This window comes from Cryptomeria japonica, chromosome 3 (assembly GCF_030272615.1).
Source record: "Cryptomeria japonica chromosome 3, Sugi_1.0, whole genome shotgun sequence".
Classification (NCBI taxonomy): domain Eukaryota; kingdom Viridiplantae; phylum Streptophyta; class Pinopsida; order Cupressales; family Cupressaceae; genus Cryptomeria; species Cryptomeria japonica.
Window position 1 is genome coordinate 349138873 of NC_081407.1, and position 26489 is coordinate 349165361.

Below are 26489 nucleotides of genomic sequence, written 5' to 3' on the forward strand. Positions count from 1 at the left end.
TGCATCTCCAGCTACAGGCAGATTTGGTGTTTTGCTCATACCTTCTTCACTTCTTGTCCAACGCTTATGTCATTCTGAAGGGATGATTTTATGAAGATATTGGACTGATTGAAGACTAATTAATATTGTAGCAGCACTGTAGCGCAACACTATTCACGTTATTGTAGCACGACACTATTCACGCCACTGTAGTGTGACACTATTCACGTTACTGTAGCACGACACTATTCATGTTACTGTAGCAGCAAGATGGGAAGTCATTGTTGGAACATTATGTCAAAAATGCTGGAGTATTTAGTGAGTTGAAAAATTTGCTATGTATTTGATTTTATTAATTCTGGAAATAATATCATATCAGCAGTAGTTCAATCTTCATGTTGCATATTATTGTAATTTCCTTCTAGTTCATGTTATGTGATTTCCAATCTATGCAAAGACTTAAAAACAAACAAACATTTCATTTTTGAAGCCATAAGGGGTTTAAACATTAAACGGAGAAATAAGGAGTTGGATGCAAACTGTTTGACTAAATTCCTATCAGCAGTTGGTTTAGTTTTTGGGCATTCTAGGGTGCCCATTACACCATGGCACCTATGTCCGGGAACCCAAGGTTCTTTGCAAGAATAACATAGATTCTTTCTCCGGAGCTCTTGACGGAGCCCATCATCCATACGCGGAGGGAACCTCTTGGTCTGATTCGTGAACTTCTTCTTGTCCTTTCTGAAAGGGAAAGGCTTAGACTGAGTTTTACTCTATGGGGCAGCCAACTCCATGCTTCGAGATTTTCGATAGCTTCTGCCAGGGTGGGCGGATCAAAAGCTTTGACCCATCCTCTCAATGGTTCTTCAGGTCCTTTAGTGAAAAGGACAACCAACCACTTCTCTGAGATGCTACTCACCATGACTGACAGGTTTTGGAATTCAGTCACGTAAGTGTCCAATGAACCTTGCTACCTAAGTTGTGCAAGTTCTCTAAACTTCACCTCTGGATCCCTGGTGTCAAATCTCTCAATCAGCTTGTTGGTGAAATCAGCATAGGTGGTGACTAAGTTGTGACCAAGGGTGACCAACCCATGGTAACACCATTCGTGGGCCACTCCATCCAAGTGCAAGGTAGCAAACTTGATGGCGTCCTCCTTCGGCATCGGTCTCAAGGACAAGTAATTGTCCAACTTCTGTACCCATGCTCTAGCTGTACTCTTAGCGCTTCCATCAAAGTGTGCAAACGTCACTCTTCCAAGAGCTTGCTGGAAATCTCTTGGGGCAGAAGACTTGTAGTCATTCCTCCTACCTCTCTTCATTTTTTGATTCATGAACTAATCTAGAGTTAGGATATCTCAGATCTCACCGGGAAGCGAAGCATACTCCATGTAGCTGTTTCTTATTTCATCAGCTGTGGGTATCTCTGTTTCAGCTTGTTGTACTTCTTTTGGCAAAAAGACAGGTTGTAAAGGCCTTGGAGCTGAACCTCCATTGTTACTCCCGTTGTTACTCCCGTTCCCATTGCCTACAGGAGCGTTAGAAGTGCTAGCTTTCGGACCATTGTTGGGTTGATTAAGGGTCCCAACAACGTTTTGGTTAAGCTTGGCCAGCAGTAGAGACATCATGTCCATCATGGCAGCAAATTGTCTATCTGCCTTCTTGTCAGATGCCTCATTCGGGTCTGTGGTCCTATCTGCCATTGAATCTGCTGAATCTAAAGGATCTATATCCTTTCCTCTGTTTCTCAGTACTTCTGAGAAAATATCCTCTTCCGGCACTATCGGAACCTGAAATTGTTGTCTCTTCTGCTCTCTGTTATAGTATCTGACATCTCTGTCACTCATGGAGACTTCTGAACCCACTGACTCTCACAGGATGGCAGGAAAACCATCTCTGATACCACTGTAATATCCCAGTTATTTTTTTATTTTTTTTTAGGCAAATAACAATCATCCACAACAAATAACCCGTTAAGGTTAGAAAGCATAAACTGAAAACTTGCTGAAGATTGCAACCCTCCCACTTTCTGATCACCAAGTGCCCAATGTGGGAAGGTGAGACCATACGGTGAATAGGGGATCGTTAGCAACAATAATCAAATTGAAATTACGATGCCTGGGCGGCAAGCCAGCCCCTTTTGCTTATCCAGCAGGATAGAAACCAAACTCTTGGCGCTAAATCGGCCAAGGGAAAATGACAAGAAACTGAAATTCAATCACTCTATCGCATATTTCAGCGGGAGGACATTACATTAAACTATCACTCTACCGCATATTTCAGCGGGAGGACAATTGCATTAAACTTATCACTCGACCACTTATTCAGTGGGAGGACTGAGTACATAAACTGAATTTCAAAGTAAGGCGGCGGCTAAGCCAGCCTCTTCCACTTATGCAGTGGGAATTACAAAATAAGGTCAACAAGAATGATTGATCAGTACTACTGAAACAACCTTACAATATTAGAGATGAAAGAAGGAGAGTAATGCAGATTTCTACAGCAAGAATATAATTTTCTGTTACAATCAATCTGCAAGCTGAAAGTACTAAATAGCAGCCCATGGAAACACCCAAATGCTCATAACTCCCTCATTTTTCAACCAATTTGACTCAAACCAGTCCCAAACCCACCGTAATTCACTCACAACAGCAACCAATCAAAACCACAACCCAAACAACCCAACAATTATTTGGGACACATCCCAATGCAAACCCAAAACCCAACGCTAGACCTAGGAAGTTCGAATTTGTCTAGAAAAATCATTGCTGAATTAAACTTGCTAAAAACTTACACAATGTATCACCAAGGCTAGGAAGGAAGGATGAGCCGGTACCCAGAATGATGGAGTCGTCTGGTTAAGAGGTGTGAGCAAAATATACTTTCAGCAGTCCCGCGACCAGCAACCAGAAAACACTCAAATCCCACATAGAACACTCCACAATCTGCAACTCATTCACCCACAGCACTGGGAATACAAGGACACAGCTAAGTACTATCTTGCAAGTACGAAACTGAGACTTAGCTAGGAAGCCATACTTCGAAGCTTAGATTTTCAGTAGCCAAACCGGCAACATAACGATGCAATTTTCCAAGATGTCTCAAATGAGAGAGTAGCCAAACCGGCAACATAACGATGCAATTTTCCAAGATGTCTCAAATGAGAGCCCAAGGCTCTTATTGATAACTCTTCAACAACCAAAATCAAATGCAAATTCCTCCGAACGCCACTCCTTCATTTGCATTTCATTTCACCCAAGTGTAGTGCCACTTTTCATAAGTCAAACCTCACGCCAAAAGGGAACGGACCCACACGTTAATTACTTGGCAAATGATGGAGATTCAATATAACATAATATTCCTCTAAAATATTTCGCCATCCCATAGTACACATGAGTTTCGCCAAACACTTAGGATAAAATAGGCATTAATCCCAATTTTAATAAATCAGTCGCAAATAATCAAATCAATTAAATATTAAACCTTAGGATAAGAAAATAATATTTAATTATGTCGCATATGACTCCCGTACTAATTATTAACACAACTAGGATGAAACTGAGCCAGGACGACCACAAAATTGCTGCAGAATTAGAACCCTGTCTACTGCCAAAAATAGAATTGTGCCACACTGCCACTTACTAAAAATAGTAAGTCAAGAACTAATGCTCAGAAAAGTATGATCATCGCATCCAGAGGCAAAACATGGAAAGCTCAGTAGGACAGTAACACCAGAATGGCCATTCCCTGACTTACTAAAAATAGTAAGTCCTCATTTCATCAATGCTGGACCCCTCATTCTTCATTCCACCTAGCCTACGGGTCTCAGGAATAGGCTAATGGACCACTGGAAGGTCATCAGTGAGAAGGGGACATTACAATTGTCAACATGAAGATGGACATGGTGGACACTGTCTGAAAAACTCAGGAGTGGTGCGAGGAAGACTTGTCTGGTTTTGAGAGCATCGGTGAGGACATCCTTAAGGCATTGGTCATGGTTGGAAGGATAGCATGGGAGGTGACGATGTAGTGTCACGATGGAATGCCAGGTTGAGGGCCGATAAAACCACATACTCTGTGGAAGACATAGAATGCATCAACAAGTTGCATGCAGATATACTGCGTTTTGAGAGCATCGGTGAGGACATCCTTAAGGCATTGGTCATAGTTGGAAGGATAGCATGGGAGGTGACGATGTAGTGTCACGATGGAATGGCAGGTTGAGGGCCGATAAAACCACATACTCTGCGGAAGACATAGAATGCATCAACAAGTTGCATGCAAATATACTGCGTTTTGAGGATCGTCAATTAGATTGGCGTGAGCGGCTGAGGATAGTGGACACTCTTCTAGAGGGCACTCGGTTCAAAATGTGTAATCCTCCCATTCCTTCTAATAAGGAAGTGTTCCCAGTTTGCATAAGGTTTCATGAATATGTTTGGGAAGAGCGTGTGGCAAACCGGGACATCTGGAAAGGGTACTTGCGAGAGGAAATTGAATTTTTGGTGAAAGAGTCTGCCTTAGGAAAGGAGAAAGTGCTTTCATAAAAAATAATTGTTTCTTTTAAATTCCAAATGCACTTTTTCAACCTAGTTACTTCTTTTCAACTACCCAAAGTCATTGCAGATTTTGAGCTCCGTGCAAGTGCACTTTTTGGGGAGCAACTTTATGTTGGGCAGTTATTAGTTAGTTGGTAGTTGGTAGGGGATACTTTGTGGGATGAATTTGGGCCACTTGTAAGATTAAATCTTGGCCATTCATCCATTTTTGGAAATCTATATAAGGGTTAGTTTCTCCCTCTTTTTGTAAGAAGTCTAAGATTGTTGTTGAAACTGTGGCGAAATTTATGCAGAATAAATGGAAATTAAAGTTGTCTTGTTTCCTTGTGAGTGCATGGTCTCCTTCTTCACCATTTAATTTTCCTGTTATGTATTTTGCTTTTAGATAGCATTTTTTAGGATAATATTTGATAGAAACCTTGGTGTTCATACCATTAAGGATTGGCTGATTGCCATTTCCCCCTGCATGGTTAGTCTGAACCAATTTATAAGCTTAGTTTGGTTGTTAAACATCAAATGAATGGATGTCAGATTCTACATTTATGTTTACTAACATGAAAATCCAACTCCTTTCGAAGATTGCACTAGATTTTATAGCATTGTGCTTTATAAGTTGATAATGTTAAATCTGGTTTTTTAAGGTTTCCGTCATCTTCTTGAATATGCTATTTTAGATAGATTAATTAGATATTTTCTCTCTTTCCCTTTCCTTTTTTCCTTTTTTTTTTAATTTTATCAAAGTTGAATGCCTAAACAACATCATGTCAGAGATAAAATCTGATGGAATCAAGACTGTAGAGTCTTAGGGAACCCGTACGAACATAACCGATTCTACCTAACTGTAAGTCCCCTTTGTGTTTCGAGCAAAACACATCTGACCGTTGAGCTATCCTGCAGTCATGATCTGACAATCGAAACATTGAGGTCACCCCCATTAATCAATTTGAAACAGCATTAGGGATTTCTTTATACAAGAGAGGATAGGATACTCAGCAAGTAAATTCTATTCTGCATTGGCAGGAGAGAGTTGTACCAATACAATTTTGGCCACGTCAACAGGTATGTTATAGTCTGTTACAACTATAGTTGTTTTGTAAAGCCATTAAGAGTTTTCATTTATAAATGTCTTATGCAAATGAAGATATCATTGTGTAAAATTCAAATACATCAATGGGCTACATTATACAATGGAAGAACAAAGATATAAAACTAAAGAGCATAGGTGAAATAGTCTCATACAGGAAAACTGTTCTTTTGACTAAGAAGAATGTGTTTAATGTCTTCAACGTGAAGATCTGGGGTTAAATCGACCAGCAAAGTACCTGCATTTACGTCAATATAAGACTCAAAAAAAGGAAGCAAAACTCTTTTTTCTAGATTTTTTACAAAGGAATTGGAAGGAACAAAATAACATTGAACTACCCATAACCCAACTATGGGATGTACTTGTATTTTAGTTCTAATCCAATGCACAACTTTTATCCTTCATTTGCTGTAAACAATAATTGTAAGCTATATTTTGGTGATGTCATTGTTGTGTGAATAGATTAATTTTACTTGTTTCCAAAGCTGTAGCTCAAAAGTTAATTTTTTTTTAACTGAAACAACTGCGTATATTTCATTTTAATTCTACATCATGTGAGGATATGATATTATTGTAGACGTCTAAAAATGTATATTTCACTTTTATTCTCCATTACTATCCAAGAAAAGAGAATGAATTAGAAAGATACAAAAGTTACAAGAAAGAAAACAAAGATGCTTTACACTGCTGTGGAATTTTTTCTATAATAGTGGCCTTTAGCCTCACAGAAACATCTTTATATAATATAGGATCTCTTGAATAGTAGTCTCAAAAGGATTATTTAGTAGAGTGTTGATAGAAGAGAAAGCCAAAAGTCAAGAAAAATCGTTCAGAGTCAGTTCCAAAAAATCCAACTTGTTTCATTTATATCCACCAAGGAAATGAGAATTAAATGGATATAATTTTTTTTCTTCCTCTCCCCTCAAAGGATACAGACCAAGTAAAATAATCATGGTAATTTTAGGAGTAAAAAACAATGATCTTACAAAGAATCTCATACCTTTCCAAACATGTTGGTTTCTCAGTTTTCTTTAAGTCCTTACTTCTTAGTGTAATATAAATTTTCACTTGGATTGGTTGATCCTTATACATCAATGGATGGCATTAAAAACAAGTTTAATTATAAAGATTACACAAAAAACAGTGAACACAACAGATCCTTCTTAGTATACCAGAAAACATGTTGGTAATTGCATTGCCAAACGATATAAAATTGATGTTTCATTTTCTTAACTGAGATTACATGATTCAGACACAGATTTTGCAGATTGTCTGTGCTGTTGACAGCACTCCTGCACCATGGAACAGTGTGAACAAAAAGAACAAACACCAGAAAAAACCTAAAGAATAAAGACAACAAAAAGTGAATCTGTCACCAAATGGATTTGCACGCATTTATTATCTCCATGTTATAACTACAAAGGAACCAAGGCACAATAAGCACTGAACAGAGATGAAACAGACCTAGACCAAGGTTATCTTAAGTCCTTTGAATGGCATGCAAACAGCCTTAAAATGATAGCTATAACTCCCAATTCCATTTGCAACTGACACATCTGAGTATAATGAATAATTGGCCCACCTTGCATAATAACCATTCCACTTAATACATAATATCATAATAATGATGCCCAAATACATAAAATGTCACAATAATGTCTGTCAAAAGTCTTCATGTTAGATTAGTCCCAATATGTCATGAATCCCCAATACAGCTATAACTGAGCCCAAATAATATAATAAGAGCTCTTTAAATAAATAGCAGACTAAATAACATGCCCTGAATAACTTAGACCTTATCTCATCTTGCCCCAAGACGAGGGAAGCTATGAAAGGATGCTGCAGAAGATTGTTGGAATGTCAATTCAGCTTGTCCCTATAGCACTGATACATTATACAAAACTGAAAGGGTAACCAGATGCTTCACTTAACATATGTGTTAGGAAACAAAATCAGATATTTGTGCCCTTTATAACACCAAATACAACACTATGTGGAACATGGGCCTCATAATATTAATCTACGTTGTCAATCCTGGTACAAGGACGAGTGCAGGTTTGGGGATAGGGTATGCTGTACAGCGATTCCCCCCATCTCTTCAGGTACGGGTACAGGTTCATGTGTGTGTGTGTACAATTTTTATAATTTTGTCTATTGGCAATTCAGACCGAAGTTGAAAAACTAGCCAAACTTGCAAAACTTGCAAGCCAAAAGCCTTGGTGAGTTACTCACCTGAAAACTTGCTGGCAATTTTTCAAAAAACTCAATATGATTTTTTGATAGAGACTAAGCAAAAATCACTAAAAACTCGCAATTTTTTTTGAAACGCTCGCCTAATATGAGTATAATTTTGTTTTTTTTCTTGTAATTTATAAGTTTTATTCAATTTCGAAAGCATTTTTGTAAACAACAAAGCGCCAAACACCTAATTTCACTCTTACGTGATAAAATTGTGAAAATGGAATGCACCATGAAGGGTACCTAGGGCTGCCCCTTGACCTTGCTAGGACCATTGCCCCCAACCCCCATGAGAGGTGCTGCCCCTCAACCACATTGGGGATGTTGCCCCAAACTTCCATGAGGGGTGCTGCCCCTCAACCCTACTGGGAGCATCACCGGCATTGCTCCTCAACTCCCTTGGGGTCTGTGATATGTATTTAACTCTAATTTTGATTTATATATGATGGAAATCAATAATATGTTCTACAATTTTCGTAATATCTGTTTTTTAATATTATTTTTAATTTTTTTTTTTAAATGTTCAATAAAATTGCCGAGTTTTTGTTGAGTCTAAGTTATACAACTATGATTATGACCATTATGTATTCATCTATGCATAATTTTTAATATATATAAATAAATAAATATATATATAAAAAGTTTGACCAACCAAATAATAAATCAGAAAGAACTCTTAAGTTAATAAAGTAAGAAGTAATCGGAAGGAATATAGAAGAAGGCAGAGACTATTGCCAGCAAGGTACCGGATTCAGAAAGACATTCGAATTGTCTTCTGCTCTACCATGGACAGGTAAGGGCTTACGTCCCTGAAGTCACTGTATTAATTATTACTTTAGGAACAGCATTAAAATATTAAGGAAACAGGAAATGTTCATGTATCAAATTATACTAAAATGTAACAATTCTGAAATTATATACTACTATTTAAATATGACTGGGTTAGTATGACTGAGAATATGTACTGTATAATTTCATTTAGGAATACTACTGTGTATCCAATAAGTAGTATAGAGAACTGTTATTAATTCCATCTTAGCGAGAGCATTGGGGAGGTTATCCAGCGGTGACGAGGGGCTTTCATGTGGTCATAGGATCCATGAAGTCAAGGAACCAGTTACCATCTCCATGCCAGTCTTACCAAGTTGGAAAGAGTCTAAGTGTTTAAAGGCATAAAGTCTGGAAGGATAGCAAACAGGGCCGCCAAGTCTAGCAAGGGAGTTAGAAGCAACCATCCCTTGGTCTTGGTAGACAACGGACCCTAGCTTTTCTTTCAGGCCTCTTATACTTGCCCACTGTCTGTATGTTAGAATAAAATATCTTATGCTGATCAGAAACAAATATGTTTGTAGGTTTTGTGTGCATCCTTGTGATTGCAGGTTCTCACAAATCAGGCCGTCTACTTTCAGGCATAAGGTATGATCTGAGTCTCACCCTAAGTTCCCTACATTATAGATTATATGTAGAAAAATTAATTGACTGTTATGGCAATAATTGTTTCAGAATTCACTGTGTTAAAATTTAAACAGAATTGTCTCCTAAATTAAAATGTAGTATTTGATACTACAATCATATTGAATTAGACTAATAGTATTAAACAGGCTCTCTACTAGTAGGGGACATTACATTTATTGAAATGCATGAATTTAAGTACAATAATCTATGTTCCATAGGATCTGGGGATGGGGGGATGCAAGAATGAGGGAACTATGGGCCTATATTTGAAGATGGTGATTAGGAGGGCTTTAAGAGTGGAGCTCCTAATGGGGTCTTGCAACGGTTTGGGGTCGAACCCAACAGATTCGAGGGTAGTTCCCTTCAAGTGTTTACCAAAGGCCGAGGGGTAGAGTCCCCACCACCAAGACCAAATTAAGGCACTTGAAATTGTTATCACAAAAGCTCGCACCCTTGCTAAGCTATCAACTTAGCAACCTTGTGAAACATGGAAACAACCCCGAAGTGTGGGACCTTGTGCAAGGGGTTGAATCTCCGGAGAAGGTTGGCTTCCTTCTCAATCCAGGTGTAGGTGTTGAACCAACTCAACACTTCAAAACTAACTCCTAGGCCTATCCTAACAAATTGCAGAGGTAAAGGGAAGAGAGAAATGCTTAAAACAAAAGGAGGTGATGCACCGAGATAAGAGATTGTTCCTCTCCCCACCCGAAATGGCACAAGGAATCAACTGAAATACCCAAGAGATGCAAAAACTTCAGTTGCATGAGTGACCCAAACGCATGTATGGAGGTTAGAATTTGCTAAGTTTCAAGAGGGGAGGAGGATTCCCACAAGTCACACTCAGAAAAACAAGTTAACACAACATATATGGAGAGAAGAGCCACAAAACATACATCTATGATGAAGGTAAGGAAACATACACAACATGCATAAGTTGAAGGAAGGCAAGAATGAAATTTCAATTCATTCAAAGGCCAAAGGCCAAACTTACAGTTGCAGAAATGCAAAAATAATTACAAGTCTTCAAGAGAAGAGAAAAAGCATAGGAAAGCTCAAGGCAACAGAGAGAGAGAACCCTTTACAATGAGGCTTAACAACATTTATATAGAAAAATGGTTACAAGAGTGATCATGACCCCTGCATGTCAGTTTGGAAGTGCATGCACTTGACTTCTGTACCTGCAAGCAACCTAGCCATACCCACAAAAGGCAACCCTGAGAAGGGTGGATTGACTGACCCTCCAAAGTTAGAGCATGTAGACATGACGTAAGTCACTACAACAAGCATGGTCCCGTACCTCTCCTGATGGAAATCCTGCCAAAAACATTATATGCACCCCTGTGGCTCCACAAAAAAAGTGCACAAGTCACAAAAATTGTCGGAGCATTTAAAGCCTTGAGTTTCGATCACGCCATCCAGAAGTGTCGCCAGTCGGAAAGAAGTCCGGAGACTTCGGAAACTCGGGTTCCCGAAGTGGGGAAGACAAGGAAGGAACTTCGGAACCTCGAGGTTCCGGAGTTTCGGGAAAGAGGAAAGAGACGCAACAGGGAACTTTGGAACCTCGGGGTTCCGAAGTTCTAGAGAGGAGAAAGGGAAGGCTAAGGGAGGAACTTTGGAACCTCGGGGTTCTGGAGTTTCGAGAAGGAAGAAAGGCTAGGAGGGAGCTTCAGAACCTCGGAAGTTCCAGAGAAGGCAAGGGAAAGGAACTTCGGAACCTTGGGGTTGCGGGGAAGGAAAGAAGAAACGAAAGGAACTTCAGAACCTCGAGGTTCCGGAGAGAAGAAAGGGAAGGCTAAGGAAGGAACTTTGGAAACTCGGGTTTTCGGAGTTCCGGGAAAAGAAAGGAGAGGCGGCAAAGGGAAGGAACTTCGAAACCTCGGGGTTCCGGAGTTCCGAGAAAAGAAGAAAATGAAGAGGGAACTTCGGAATCTCGGGGTTCCGGAGTTCCGGAGAAGGAAGGAAGAAGGCTAGGAGGAGGAACTTCGGAACCTTGGGGTTACCGAGTTCCAGAGAAGGCAAGGAAAAGAACCTTGAAACCTCGGGGTTCCAGGGGTGAACCCGAAAGTCCGAGGAAGGAGAACAAGCCAAGGGAGGAACTTCCTTCAGACAAGGCAACACTTCATGATTCTTCTGCTTTCTCCTTGATCAACTAGGGCAGCGCTGGTCCATGGATCATATCTCTGATTGGTTCTTACTGATGGACCAAGGGTGTCATAAAATGACAACAAAAACCACACAAACTTTCATGGTCCACACCATTTTCACAATTCTAATGCTGAGTTTCGACAACGCCAAGTCCTTACTATTTTTAACAAGATCTTCATTCTTAAAAAAACTAACAATGAAGTTGAAGAATGTAACGTCTAAACAAGGCTATCAAATTTTTGATCAATAAGTGAATAAAAATTACTTTAGGACCAGAGAGTAAACAAACAGATTTGTTTCTAATTTATGAATCAGTCAACACAATAAAACATTTCTTTGATGTATCGCAGCACAGCCTTGATTAATATAAGTGTGACCCTGATGACAGCGATGATTGATGATAATCGGATGCTTATCATGTCAATACTACTGATCATCTCTAGGTTTGTAATCTCAGATCTGTATATATACTATAAACTAATAGTTAGTCATCAACCTCATTGATCCTTCTATCTTCCTTGTTGAGTTCACATATGTGATCAATCTATGCAGGGCACACTACCTTATTGGTCACTTGTATCTTCGTTCCTTGATTTTGAAATTGGGTGGATAGCAGGTTATATCTCTTGTCTTCATTACTACAACTTATTCCCCATCCTTTACGGGGGTGCTCGAATAGGAAAATCGTGAAGTCTTATGGAATAAGACGATTTTCCAAAATGTTTCTTCATGCAACAATCTTCTATTGATATAATATATTACTACCTACTTGAACTATTATGTACAAATCAGAGTTTTGTGACTCACGGCGAGTCACGCGAGTCAGCGGGCCGAGTGACCCCTGCTGGGTCACGGTGACCCTGACCCGGGCTCAAACAGGTCAAGGGGTGTGACTCGCCGTGTCAGAGAGTCACTCCCTGACTCACCGAGTCCGAAGGTCATGACCCGCCCTGCGTCACTTAAAATAGTGCAGTCAAAAAACAAAAAAAAACATAACATTTTTTAATGATTTTTTTTGCCATTTCCGTCTCAGACAGATTTTGGACGCTGACTCCTTTCCGGTCACTCTAGAGGAAGTTGACCCCGAGTCCGATTGGCTCACCGAGTCCACCGATCCAGTCTTCACTGATGAGGACCTTGAGTGGGTTGACCAGGCAGACAGAGAGGTTGAGGCTGTGGCTATGGCAGAGGAGGATAGAGCACGATCAGGCACAACACCTATGGCTACTCAGACTGGCACATCACAGGCAAAGACTATGGCTACTCAGTCATCAGGAGCTACCTTAGACGCCTTTCTAGGAGGTAGATAGACGAGGCTGAGCCAGAGCCTGAGCCATAGACTTATTTTTGTTTACACTTTACAGTTACATATATGTTTGGGAACATTTGAAGTCATGGATTTTATGTACATAGGAAAACATTTATAACTCTATATATCTATGTTTTCTAATTCCTTCAGCTACAGTTTACATTTCTACGCATGTGATGGATGTATGTGATCAAATTAGCTTCTATTTGATGATGTTATAGTGTCTTTAAGCTTAATTCAATAATGGGTGTATGAAACAAGTTTTAAATCATTAAAAAACTCTAAATTTCAAGGGTTTTCTTATTTTGCCGAGTCAGAGCCGAGTCCAAGTCTAGGAACTTTGGTACAAATTGTGATTCCTAAATTGATTAGAGGTGTTCAAGGCTGCCACCCTTGGACACATGATTGCTTATTGTTTGTTCACCTTTAGGTTAAAGATGGGGACATCACATGTCAAAATACAAGCAAATCACCTGAGATCAGATATAAACCGCAAAAACAAGAAAAAGTTCCCAAAGAGTTGTGATCCTCTTCTAAAATTCATGTCTTTAACCTAAACCCTCAAGTCAATATATGCTAGGCTCACGCCATGGTAGACAAATGCACAACAAGTGATAATCTCATGCCATAGAAGAATAGAAACATGTGATTTACTATGAAGAGTAAGCCTGAGATATCACAGGAGAAATCCACAGCAAAAGAAATAGAAATGGACGCAACAAAGAAAATGCAGAAGACTCCAAATAATACTCCATGTTTAACCAAAATGGTGGATCACAAAGTCCACACCAAGGTTTTATTTGTTAATGCATTATAGCTCCTGCAAGATAAGTAAAACCATACTTATATATGCTGTTATTCATACTATTTAAATCATGCTGACAATACTTATCGCATTGTTGATAATAATTCATACATCGATATTGAGTATTGATATCCATACTAATGATATCGATATCATACTATGCTATCAATGACAGCATACTACGATGCCGATATCATTAGTAATGCCTTGATGTAACTACAGTTCAATAATGTGTATCGAACTTAATTATATTGCAATGTGTATCGAACTTAACTAAATGCTGTTGTTAGTAAAGCACCAATTCAAATATACAAAGCGCCTTTGGTTATCGGTTGCATTAAGGCACCGATCCTAATTATGATATGCAATATGATTATCGGGGTTATATGTGAACCGATCAATTATAGCATTTGTTAAGAGATAAAACAAACGTATATTGAAAAGGCACCGATCAATGGGTGCATTGATCGGTCATGCCTAAAAGGCATGACCGGTCAATACACCTACTGACCGGTTGCCTAAATGATATATATACCAACTGAATTCATTTGGAGAAGACATAGAAAATATTTAATGATCTCTCTCCCACAGTCTGCACATAAATAAATCAGAATTGTTAGACACAAAATAATAAATTGCAATCACATAGCATTACTAGTTTTAACTTGTTCTTCAATAGAAATTGAATATACTTTACATTATTGTCCACGATTCCCTCAGTAATATCTAACAATGATTGACTTCCGAATTATCAATTCATTTGACCCTGATGTCTTTACTAAAGTCCCACAATATTCTTCACAAGCTCCTTCAAAATTTAATCGCCCTTATTTACCATATGCAAGTAATCCACCTTGAATAGATAAAAAAGCTTCCAAATAGTAATACTTTATTTTACCCAGCCAAAAGCTTGTTTTCTAGTAAAAAAATGTTCACACCAATATTATCAGATCTTCAAAATATTAAACAACTCCTTCAAAGCCTTCGACTCACGGGAATATGTAGTTCAAATTTATTAAAATCCCTCAACATTTCAACATATTCACACCTTTATTTATGAAAATTGGAAATATGCTTTTAATTAGGAAATTAATAAAATACCTCAAAAATTGGTCTTCGAAGAAGACTTCACCAATTTTGCAATGAAACTCAAATGTGAATCCCAAAATGAATCCACCCCAAAGATGGAATTGGGTTTTTGTCCAATCCACCCAAACCCAAGAATTTTTGTCCTAGGGCTTCCTGAACCGAAAGCCAGAAGCTCTCAAAGCTCTTCAAGAGAAAAAAAGATAAACCAAGCATATTTGGAATGGGCCTCTCACTGCTCTTTTATAACCAATGCGAGAAACTTCTAGAATGCTTTTCAATTTTCCCTCTCCTTATAATTTTTTACTTCAGCCTGGGAATAATAAAGTGACAATCTTATATTTTCTCATTTACATAAAATAAGTCACTTAATAAATACCCTAGGAATAATGAAGTGAGTCTTATATTCTCCCATTGACATAAAAAAAGTCACTTAATAAACAACCATAGTCCAGCACTTAATTAATTAAATACGAACAAATCGAAGAGCTTAGGAATATTTAGTATTTAATTAATTGATTATTTTTATGACCTTTTTAAATAATTAAATTTAGTCATCACTAAATTTTCTTATTTCTGAACGTAATTTTAATCATTCAATTATATTTCAAGGTCAAATAAAAGGGGACATTACACAAGATAATGTTGATCAATCGTATGGTTTAACTTTTGTTTATGTCAACTATGATAGTATGTATATGGATCAACACTAAGTCCTTTTTCTAGATCATCAAAATGTGCATTAGTTGAAGGAAATAGAAACATTGTACATGAGGCATTCACTGAGATTTCTAAAAGATATTTATAGTTTTTTGAATTATTCTTATAATTTTATAGTAACTTTATTGCCAAGTGAATCTAGTACAAAACAATAAATTTTTTGAATATGAAATTGAATGCCAGGCTTTTCCCATCAACAGGCTTCATAAAGCACAGAATAAATGTCAGTTTTGAAGGTTTCAATAGAATATAGGCATCTTAAAACTTTGATGCATATTTTTATATGGATTGGATTCCAATGTTGAATTGTGGCAATACTTTTAGCTACTAACATTTGAAGCACATTTGATGGGGAATCACCCTGATCAGGGTTATAATAGGGATGATCAAGACTCAAAATGATGGTGTAGATAAAATCAGTGCAAAAGCATCACATAACCCTTCTTGGTTGAGTAGAATTCCATTACATGCTAAAGGAATTTTTAGCAATTCAGAGTAGAAAATAGAAAATATATATAAGATGGAAATTATAAAGTAGAAAATAGGCATTTTACCAAAATCATCTATGCTAACCTAAATACAATGAAATGTATATTTGTATTATTATTGTTTCAGTCACACCCCTGTTGGTGTATGTTTTATCATCTACCAAACATTAGAATAAAATATCCAAAGACACTCTATCCTCTCTTGAAAAATCACCGCTTATGATAATATCATATGGCGATTCCAAGGTTTCTTTTGTCAGGCCTTGACATGCAGATAAGCTCAATGGGCATTGTGATATGCTGGTAATACACAAAGGGACTTACGCTTGGCATGTTCAATTCACAATAGAGGTTTAGACAATGAAGCTCTATCATCTGGGACTTGGATCATGGACTTCAAGAAAACTAAAAAGGAGATAAGGGTTCATAAATTCTAACCTATTCCTAAGAATTCAAGAGACGGCATTGACTAGGTGACTTCAATAACAACAATTTGCTTCGCCACGCTTAGGACAACTACACAAAGTGAGTGTGATCTTCAAGAGATGTGCTTATGATTTTCATACTTATGAATAATACCAACAGTTGAACAATATCACTCAAAGTAGAAGTTAAACCTCCACAAAATAAGCTCAGACTAACTTTACACAATGAACAAAAATCATTTGTTCATCAAAAGTACGAGCAAAAATTCACCATAAATCAATACTTATCAAATCTTGCATTCTTCTAACATACATGAAATGAAATCTAAACTATGACGAGGGATAAGAACCATGCAAATTCCAAAATAAAAGAGGTAATCACCATCAATTCGAACAATGTATTACTTATTACTTTGGCAATCATACGCAACAATTACATATCTCAACCTGTTTTGCAAAATGCTCCCATAATTTACAAATGAGGGGTTGACCTCAATTTATAGGCTCCCCAATTACACATCAATGGCTAGAATTGATTTTCAATCAATGGTCTAGATTACAAAATAAAACCCTAATTAGGGTTTGCTACAACTAACTACCTCTCGACCAATGAGAAAATTACATTTGAGGACACTTGTCCTTCTTGCTAAATATAAATCAATAATAAAATTGAAGGTTGTTGCATTGTGAAGTGTGCCTTCTAGAAGCTTTTGGATAAGTCAAGTTCGTTGAACCTGGACATGTTGACTTGGAACAATCTAAATATTGAGTGTCCTCCTTGTATTCTCCAATTTGTGAAAAATTGCTTGAGTCTGGAAATTTGTTTGGAATAGTCTTCTTGCCACTATTTGATCTTGATTGGGAGTTTGTCTTTGACTCTTCAAGAGATGAAATCCTTCAAGAAGTCTGGAATTTCTTTCTATATTTTGCCAAGTCTGAAGACTTTCTTTCTTGATTCTTGGAAACCCCTGTGCCTATGCCACAATGGAGGAAATTGGAACTTTTCTGTGAAGTATCTCCCATACTTTGCCAGATTTTGGCTCGTCGATTTTATTTTGTGGCACCTTCATGTGGAACCTTCAACACCTAGCCAAGATTTTGACCATTTCTATGCTCGGAAACACTTTGCCTGTGAATTTGCTTTCAATTCTGGATCTGGCTTGTGCTGAGAAGAACAAACTCCGCCCTTGGACAGGGATTTTATTCATCTTCTCCTTACTTTCCCTCTTTATTCTTCTTCTTTCTTCCTGTTTCTCTTCCAACACTTGGTCAAAACTTAATTCTTTTGATTGTGGAAAATTCCATACTTAGCCATTTTTTATGTGTCAAACTTTTATTTTTCAACCCGTTTGTATGTTTGACCCTTGATTTCATGTGCTACTTTGTCAAATCTGTTTTTCCTAGCCATTTTTGTGTCTTCGGCATGACTAGTCAATTGTCTTCATGTCTTATCCTTGAGCCATGGGCAGATTTTCATGTCTTGCTTAGGCATCTTCACATATTCCATTTATGCCTAGTTAACTTGGAATGTTTATGTCTATCCTTCTTAGCAAACTTTGTGTAATTCACCTTACCAACTTGTATTTTCTTCTAACCTTGTACAAAGATCTCTTTACTTTTCTCTTTCAACCTTGTCTTCATGGCAGACTTGGAGTCTTTTATGCCAAGTCGGACTTGGCCAATGTTTTGCCAACTTCAACTTGCCTAAGTTGGACTTTGCCATCTTTTAATTCTTTCTTGCCAAAACCTTTTTCTTTTCTTCTTGGGCGGACTTGGAGGAAGCCTTGCCATATCTCTTTCTCCTAACCATGTCTTTTTCTTTGGCAGACTTGGAAGATGTTTGGTCATGTGCTCATGCTTTATTTGTTTTTCCAATGTTTGCTTTCTTTTGTGCCGAACTTTGAAGTGCTTTATCCATCCTAACCCATGGGTGGAGTTTACTTGACCTTAGGATTTTCCCCTTGACTGCAGATCGGAGTTTGATGTTCATTTGCCAACCTTTTTGTCCATGGGCGGGGTTTGAAGAAGCTTAGACATTGTCTTCTTATGCTCAGCGGACATTGAAAGTCTCTTGCCAACTTTGTTTGCTTTATCCTTTGCCACTTTGGCGGACTTGGACAATTTCTTTCCAAACTTGCCTTGCGGACCTTGATGTGTTTGATCATGGAAGGACTTCATGTGTTTGACGCCAAGGCGGACTTGGCTTAGCATTGGACAATTATTTCCTTGGCGGACTTCACATGTGCCTTGACATGTTTATTCTGCTTAACCTCAAGTAGGAGTTTGTTTTACTCTTGCCATGAGTTTCTTAACTGAAGGTAGGAGTTTAGCAAGTGTCGGACAACTTGTTTCTACATGAGGCGGACTTTGAAGAGTCTTAGCCATCTTAGACAAAGCGAACCTTGGTGTGTCTTGGACATGCTTTCTCTTCTTGTTGCCTTTGCCATCCTTCTTGACCTTCGCGGACTTGGAAGTCTATGTGCCATTCTTGAATGCGCTTAGGCTTTGACATGATTCCAAGCTTATCAAACCTTGTTCCCTTATCATGGGCGAATTTTAACTTGGACAGCCATGTGCCATCTTCCATGCTTCTAGACAAGGCAAACTTCAACCTTTGTCTGCCATTCCTCTCCTTGGGCGAATTTGTCCTTTATACCATGAATTTTGATCTTCCATGCTTCTAAACAAGGCAAACTTCAACCTTTGTCTGCCTTAACCTTGAATACTGTCAAACATCCTTGTGTGTGAATGAGCTTAACCTCTCGTAGGAGTTTGATTCACCACTGCCATGAGTTCGTTAACCCTTGGTAGGAGTTTACCAAGTGTCGGACATTTTCACTTGGACAACTTCCTTATGCCTTGGCGGACCTTGATCATGCTTGGACATCTGAAATGAAACACTAATTAGGGTTTCCACTTTGCTTTTTGCACTTGGAGACCTAATTTTTGAAATCTGAGAACATGGGCACTAATCATATGGCTGATCTTCTAGAACAAAACCCTAATTAGGGTTTGCATTTTTCTTTTTTACCCTTCAAGACCAAATTTTCAAATTCTGAGAACATGGGTAGTAATAATATGGCCTAAAGATCAAAACCCTAATCTCTGAAAAAAGAAAAAAAAGCAAACTCTTGCTTTTTATACTCAGAGGCAAAAGTTCTCGAATCTGAAGACATGGGCAGGACTAAAATGACCTAAACAACAAAACCCTAATCTCATAAAAAAGCAAAAATTTCGAAGCCCTGCTTTTTATACCTAGAGACAAGATTTTCAAATTCCGAGAACATGGGCAGAGATGAAATGACCTGAGGAACAAAACCCATATGCCACTTTCTAAAAAGCAGAAAAAAGCAAAAAAGCAAAAATTTCTAGAAATAGCGAGTTGTCAAAAATGACCCAAAGCAATTGCGATCCTTGTCCTTCAAACGTTCTAAGCACTTTGACAACATTCATACATGACTTTGAGCATGATTTCTCGGCTGAATTCTCAAAAACTCTAACTCCTCATTGTAAAAAGACTGGTGATTAGCAGTTGCGACGCCAAAATAGAACCCTAAAAAGCAGAAACAGAGGGTCCCCATTTGCAATGGGGCGATGTGTTAGGTCACAACAACCCCCTCCCTCTCCCTCACCCTTGCCTTTATCTTCCTCCCTCCTTCCCTCTCTCTCATGATGCAAAAATAAAAGATGAAAAATATTCATTATTCAATTGAATTTTTTACAATACTGTCATGCAAGTGGAGAACACTAGCAATTTAATTAAGTAGTACTATGGGACAATATTATAAATCCCATCCAAGTGATTTCGAAGAGTTAGCTCTTTCTATGGAACAATTTGCCAAAAATAGTGACTCAACCAATAATTATAAAGGAACAAATCAAAGTAGCTAACAATTTGGACTTACAAATGAAATTCTTGAAATCACAACATTGAGAATGAATCCCCTATTTTTAGAAACTCTCTACTCCACAGTGCTACTAGAAGCCAATATTTAACAAGTGATACTACAAAACCCACCTAGAAAGAAATTAATAATGTTCTTATTTGTGCATGCACTTGCCTTGATATTTTGTGGAGAACAAAAGGCATGCAGCCCAAGCAGACAAACGAAGAATCACTGGTCCACTGAAACCCCAATGGGTAATCAACAAAGGGCCAACCTATTGCAGATAAGGAAACAAAGATATAATACTTTGATTGCATACGTTTATTTCAAACCAAAGAAAGAGAGCTTGAGGCCACGCATTTCAAGCTGAAAGATCACATACCTGTATTAATTGAGAGGCATTTCCTTTCACATTTGAAAGTTTCAGTTTTGCACGCACTCTTGAAAAGGTTACCTAGAAAACTAAAATCATCAGATCCAAACACAATATGATATATTCATTTACCATATTAGAGTCAACAAAAGAAAGACTCAAAATTTCAAAGGATTGGTTTTAATGATTTAAAGTTAAACTATACATTCTATTTTTGTAAAACACTAAACATAAGGATCCATACCAAGGGTGCAAATGCAGTGGTACCAATACCTGATTCAATCTTAATCCATATTTGACCCGGACTAGAGGTAGATAATAGATCTTTTTAGATTTGATTTATGGCAGAAATTGTGCCAAAGATAGAATCAAATGGAATAAAACATAACAAATCCAGAAAAGGAAAATAAAGCTTAAATAGAATACCTAGTCATACAGAAAGGTATATAAATTATTCTTTATTCCATTTTGAGGGAGATTATTTTAGTGTATGCCTGTAGATATTTCCAAGACCAACTGGACTAGTGCAAGTCAATGCCTAATTATTTTTATTCCATAAGAAATCCATGCACACACATTGGCTAGAAATATCTGTAACACAGTAAAATATGTCTGCAAAAGTGGATAGCAATATGAGAAAAGTGATGAGTCTTTGTAAAAAATGACAAGTCTTCTTTTAGGACTGCAACCATGCAGAAACCCCTTGTCAAATAACAGAGTATTTCATTTTTACTACCAAGTAATATTTTATTACTATCCCTAAACCACCTAGCCCACCTAATAATTTCTAAACTACAGTATTAATCTTGAAGAATAGTGTTGTTCCCCTGTTAGTTCTGTGCTTGTGTTTATTGTACTTTATCATCATCATGATAAGGGAAGCAAGGTTTGGAAGGTCTCTTATTACATTAGTCTACAAATTATTCCAATTAAGGAAATAGTGGAGGAATCATTTCCAGAAGCTTCTAGGCAGGAGTTTGTTTCAAATATGTTTTATAAATAGGAAACAGTCTCTGCTCGATACCCACAACATAAATTATAAATAAGGAGCCCTACACTAAATATAAAGATGAATTCCTACAAGATTTAAACATTTATAGTTTCTAAACATGCACAAAATTTATTGTTAAATATTCCAATTTACTAATTTGTATATCTTTTAAACTATTTTTTATAGAGGCTCGTCTTTTATCCCTGTAGGAATCACCTGAAGTTGAGATCTGCGTCTACTCAATGTATAAGTGGATGGCTAGAAGAGACAGAAAATAACCATGGATCTAGATAACATATGCTTATCTTGCAACAAATTCCACCAATATAATAAAACTGATATATTTTTTTATGTGATCTCTCCAAGTTCCAAACAGGTATATACTACCATCTGGATTCTGGGGCTTACTGATAAAGTTCATAGAGTTTCACTCTGTTCACCAATGATCCATTCCAGCTGGAGAACACCCCACCTGAATGGTTTGATAACAACATGAAGCAAAATCAGGTGCACAACGCTACTTTGGCAGACTTCTCATTGCTGATATCTAAGCCAAAGAAGTTTGTGATTTGCAGTGCAAGCCCCCCAGAAATGGTTTTTGAACCTTTCAACTGAAAACCAGTTATGAAATAAAAGAAAGCACTTTTGTATTGAACATGAATTTCCAGAGGTTTAGATATTGAGATATTGTTTGACTTTCATAACCAAAAGAACTTAGCTAAGAACACAAAACATAACAATAATATCAGCTGAAAAGGAATACAAGTCAATGACTGCACAAAATATATACCCCTGCTAATTTGTTGAGACTTGGATCTTTAATTTTAAAAGTAAATAGACTTGGTCTAGGCTCTATTACTGTATGACCCAGTTGAACAGCAAGACCCTGAGCCTGCAATTGTAGAAGGTGAAAGTCCATAAGTATAAAGAAAACCAAAAATACTGCTTCCAAGATTGAGTTCTAAATTAAAACATTTTGTAAATAACAAGCATTTCACTATAGGATTATTGTGCAAACCTGTTGACAGCTACCAGTTGCAATCAATAAATAATCTGATTGAATTGTCTGATTCAATCCATCAGTCGCCCGGCCAATCTTGATTTCAAACCTTCCATCTACATTGCGGGTTATGCAAGTAACAACTTTGCCAGTTTCCAATATGACTGATGCAGCAGAAGCAATAAAATATTTAGGTTTGAGGATAGATCTAAAAGGAAATAAAGAATATATTTTCCATGGAAACAAGATATCATATCAGTTTAGCACTTTAGCCAATATATTACAAATCCAAAAAGGCCCTCAGCATTGTATTAAATTTCACAACATAATTTCTTTTACTACAATCTTGAAACAAAACAAAAAAAAAAAGGCAACCAAAATTCAATAGAAGGTATCCTCTTAGTCTATGAAAATGTTTAAAACTATCAATGCTCTTTCTGAATCGAAATGGAAGAGAGAGCAGAGGAAATCTGGTGATGATAACAGTGCCTTATTTTTCTCATAAAGATGTGAATTGAAAGAAAGGTAGAATAAAGGTGAAGAGAATGGTTATATTAGAATTCACGCCATCATCATCACTAGAATAGCAACATAATGAATGAAATAGAATGTCTATATTGAATAATTTAGTCATATTCTACATGTTAACCAATATGCAGGCCTGGCTATCATTAGTCTTAGAACTAGTCTAAATCAAGAGAACTTGGAACTATTGGACACTGTATATACATATAGAAAAATAGGAGTAAGTGCAACAGTTTTTCACAACAGTCAACGTGCTAACTACCTCATAACTCAATTTTATCGACTCTCGCTTACTACATCAAGCTATATGAAAGTATGTTGTTTTATTAACATATTTGTTCTATCATGGTGTGTACAATGATGGCCCTTATATCAAATCCAGGTTCTAAATCTATTTCTGCCTCTAGAATTGTCGGCATCTTTGCAAACTCCATGTAGTGGAAGCACTGAGAACAGATAATGTAACACATTCATTTGGCAACTCAAGGGAAAAGGCTGAAGGTACTGGTAAAGCCTGAACTGAAGCTGATGTAGGAGGTGATGCTATAGCTCAAGTACTTTAATTTTGCTGCTGAGTTTTTGTCTTTACTTTCTTATAAAGTTCAATTTGTTTGTTGCCTACACTACCACTAGCTTGACATTCTTGGCCCCCCATTTGCATCATTTTCAGTCTTTGTCAACTTATAGTTCAAATCTGATTTCTGCTTGGCAAGTTTCCTCTTCTACACAGGTTTTTCCAAAACATTTGTTCCCATCATGACAGTGAAAATCCGATGCTCTTAATAAATTTTCTCTCTATGGCATTGGAACATGCAATTTCCTTTACTAGAGCAATAGTTATTTAAAGCCCCACCTATTCAAGTTGTTGTATGCCACTTCCTTTACTGATGCAGGAGCATCCAAGGTATAAGAGCAATCTTGCATCACCCAAAGATATTGTTTATTTGTTAATAAGGGCTATTTTGAGCATATTCTTGGCATATTCCAATATAGGGAAATGGGGTAAAAAAGTGGTCAGCTTGAAAAGGGGGAGTTACACTTTCTAGAACATTCTAGGACGTTAAACTTCACAATGTAAAGAAGGCAAATGGGGGTTACAAGGGGATAGTTCCAGTAGTGCAGTTCGTGGCTCTATCTTGCAAATTATTGTAATGAGAATGCCTATCTCATTGTTACAAGTTATTTTCTGAATGTTGTAATTTCATTTCATTGAGATAATAGAAAGCAAGTGTTTCCTCTCTCGCATTTTCTGTTTATTTCTCTATTGCTGTTGTGTGTTTGGGTTTATAAGGAGAATACCCTTCATCAAGTGGTATCAAAGTAGAAGTTCCTGAGTGTGTAAACGGATCACTGAATGTGAGGTAGTTTGCACCAGGGCTCTAGTTGTGGGTTTGTGAGGAAAGTGAGAAAATGCCTCCACGAAGGAACCGTGGTGGAAGAAATGTCAATGTGACAGAAGCGGGTTTTAGAGCCCTCTAGAAACAAGTTCAAGCACTGCAAGAGGAGTTGTGTAGAGGAGTTGATATTAGGGCAAGAGATGAAAGCGAGGAGGAAGAAGAGGATGATATCGAAGAAGAACAAGAGGTAGTTAGAGATCTTGATGAGGCTAAGTTTTTGAGGGCCATTTCTAAGAGATGGGAAAAGGGCCAAAGATTGAAGTTTCCACATATTTTGGAAATCTTAATCTAGAAGAGTTGATCGATTGGATCAATACTATGGAAGAATATTTTGAGTATGAAGAAGTGGGTGATCCTGAAAGGGTCAAATTTGCAAAGACCAAACTGAAGGGTCATGCGAGTATTTGGCGGAAAGAAGTTCAGTTAGGAAGAAATAGAAGAGGAAAAGAGAAAATGACAAGATGGGATCGGATGGTGGACAAATTGAAGAGAGAATTCATTCCTATTGACTATGAGCTTGATTTGTTGAAAAAGATGCAAGGGTTGAAGCAAGCACGAAAATCTGTTAAAGAGTATACAAAAGAATTCTATCGAGTTCTTATTAGAATAGGCCATTATGAGGCCGACAAGGATAAAGTTGCCCGTTACATAAATGGGTTGAAACCGAGTACTCAAGAAGAGTTGAGTTTGGTAAGAATGTCTACCATTGAAGATGCATATCAATTTGCTTTGAAGGTAGAAGAGAAGCTAAACAAGAGATTTGAGAGAAAGCAAAATGGAAGAGGTCGTGGTGGAAAGATTGGTGGACGGTCTTATGGAGGCCGAAATGAAGACCAGAAGAAGAATGATGACTCTAGTAGCAGTCAGAATCAAAGGGGAAATAATTCCTACTGTCCTCATGATCAAAATAATGGAGATCAAAGAGGAAGAGGACGAGGCCCGAGAAGAGGAGGCTTTCGTGGAACATGTTTCGAATGTGGAGAAGAAGGTCATAGAGCCTATGAGTGTCCCCAAAATCAAGGGAGGGCAAATAGAAGACCTGAGGATAATGCATGAGTTGCACATGTAGATGAAGATGCTTAGTCACATCTTGAAGATGCAGAGAGAGGAGAGGTTCTTGTTACTAGAAGAGCCTTGCTTAATGATGAGAAGGAGCCAGCCCAAAGGAAGAATTTGTTTCGCACAAGATGTAAGTATAATGGTAAAGTTTGCAATGTCATTATAGATGGTGGTAGTAGTGATAACCTTGTTTATGAGGAAATGGTTAGCAAGTTGAAGTAAAAAGAAGGCATCCGAACCCCTATCGGATTGCTTGGCTGCAGAAGGACCATAAGGCTTTGGTCAATGAACAATGTTTGGTAAAATTCAAGATTGGAGACTATCATAATGAGATATTATGTGATATCATGCCTACGGATGTTTGTCATATGTTATTAGGGAGACCATGGCAATTTGATCGTCATGCAATACATGATGGGTATGCAAATACCTATTCTTTGACAAAGGATTGTGTCCAACACAAGTTGAAGCCATTGAAGCAATAATGCAAGAATATGTTTAGCTGATGGAAGAAAGTTTCTAGAAGGCATGAAGCATGAGCATATGTGTTTTTCTTGAATTACAAAAGTCAATAAAGAGGACGTAGAAGATGTACCTATGGAAGTTGTAGATTTGTTGGAAGAATTTCAGGATATTGTATTTGATAATGTACCTGATGGATTACCACCAGTGAGGAAGATTGGTCATCAGATGGACCTGATTCTTGGAGCTAGTTTGCCGAATAAGGCAGTCCATTGAATGACTCCAGCAGAGAGTGAAGACTTGAATAGACAAGTGCAAGAGTTATTACATAAAGGGTTGATTCGAGAGAGTTTGAGTCCATGTGCGGTACCTACAGTACTAGCACCAAAGAAAAATGGAGAATGGAGGATGTGCATAGACCCCAGAGCTATCAATAAGATTACTATCAAGTATAGATTTCCCTTGCCGAGGATTGATGACATTATGTATTGTTTGAGTGGAGC

At 37.6% G+C, this 26489-nt stretch overlaps 1 protein-coding gene across 2 annotated transcripts in view; it reads right to left on the minus strand.

Annotated features, from left to right (window-relative positions):
* LOC131076511 (uncharacterized) overlaps positions 1 to 26489 on the minus strand; it is a 169675-nt gene that overhangs the window by 42036 nt on the left and 101150 nt on the right. The window contains exons 6-10 of one of the 2 annotated variants that reach the window (XM_058013741.2): positions 22562 to 22707; positions 22403 to 22435; positions 20562 to 20633; positions 20354 to 20453; positions 5777 to 5859 (exon numbers count right to left, since the gene is read on the minus strand). In XM_058013741.2, coding sequence (XP_057869724.2) covers positions 5777 to 5859; positions 20354 to 20453; positions 20562 to 20633; positions 22403 to 22435; positions 22562 to 22707 — 434 coding nt within the window. Of the gene's footprint in view, positions 1 to 5776; positions 5860 to 20353; positions 20454 to 20561; positions 20634 to 22333; positions 22436 to 22561; positions 22708 to 26489 lie in introns of both variants that reach the window. The other variant, XM_058013740.2, reaches the window with a different exon arrangement.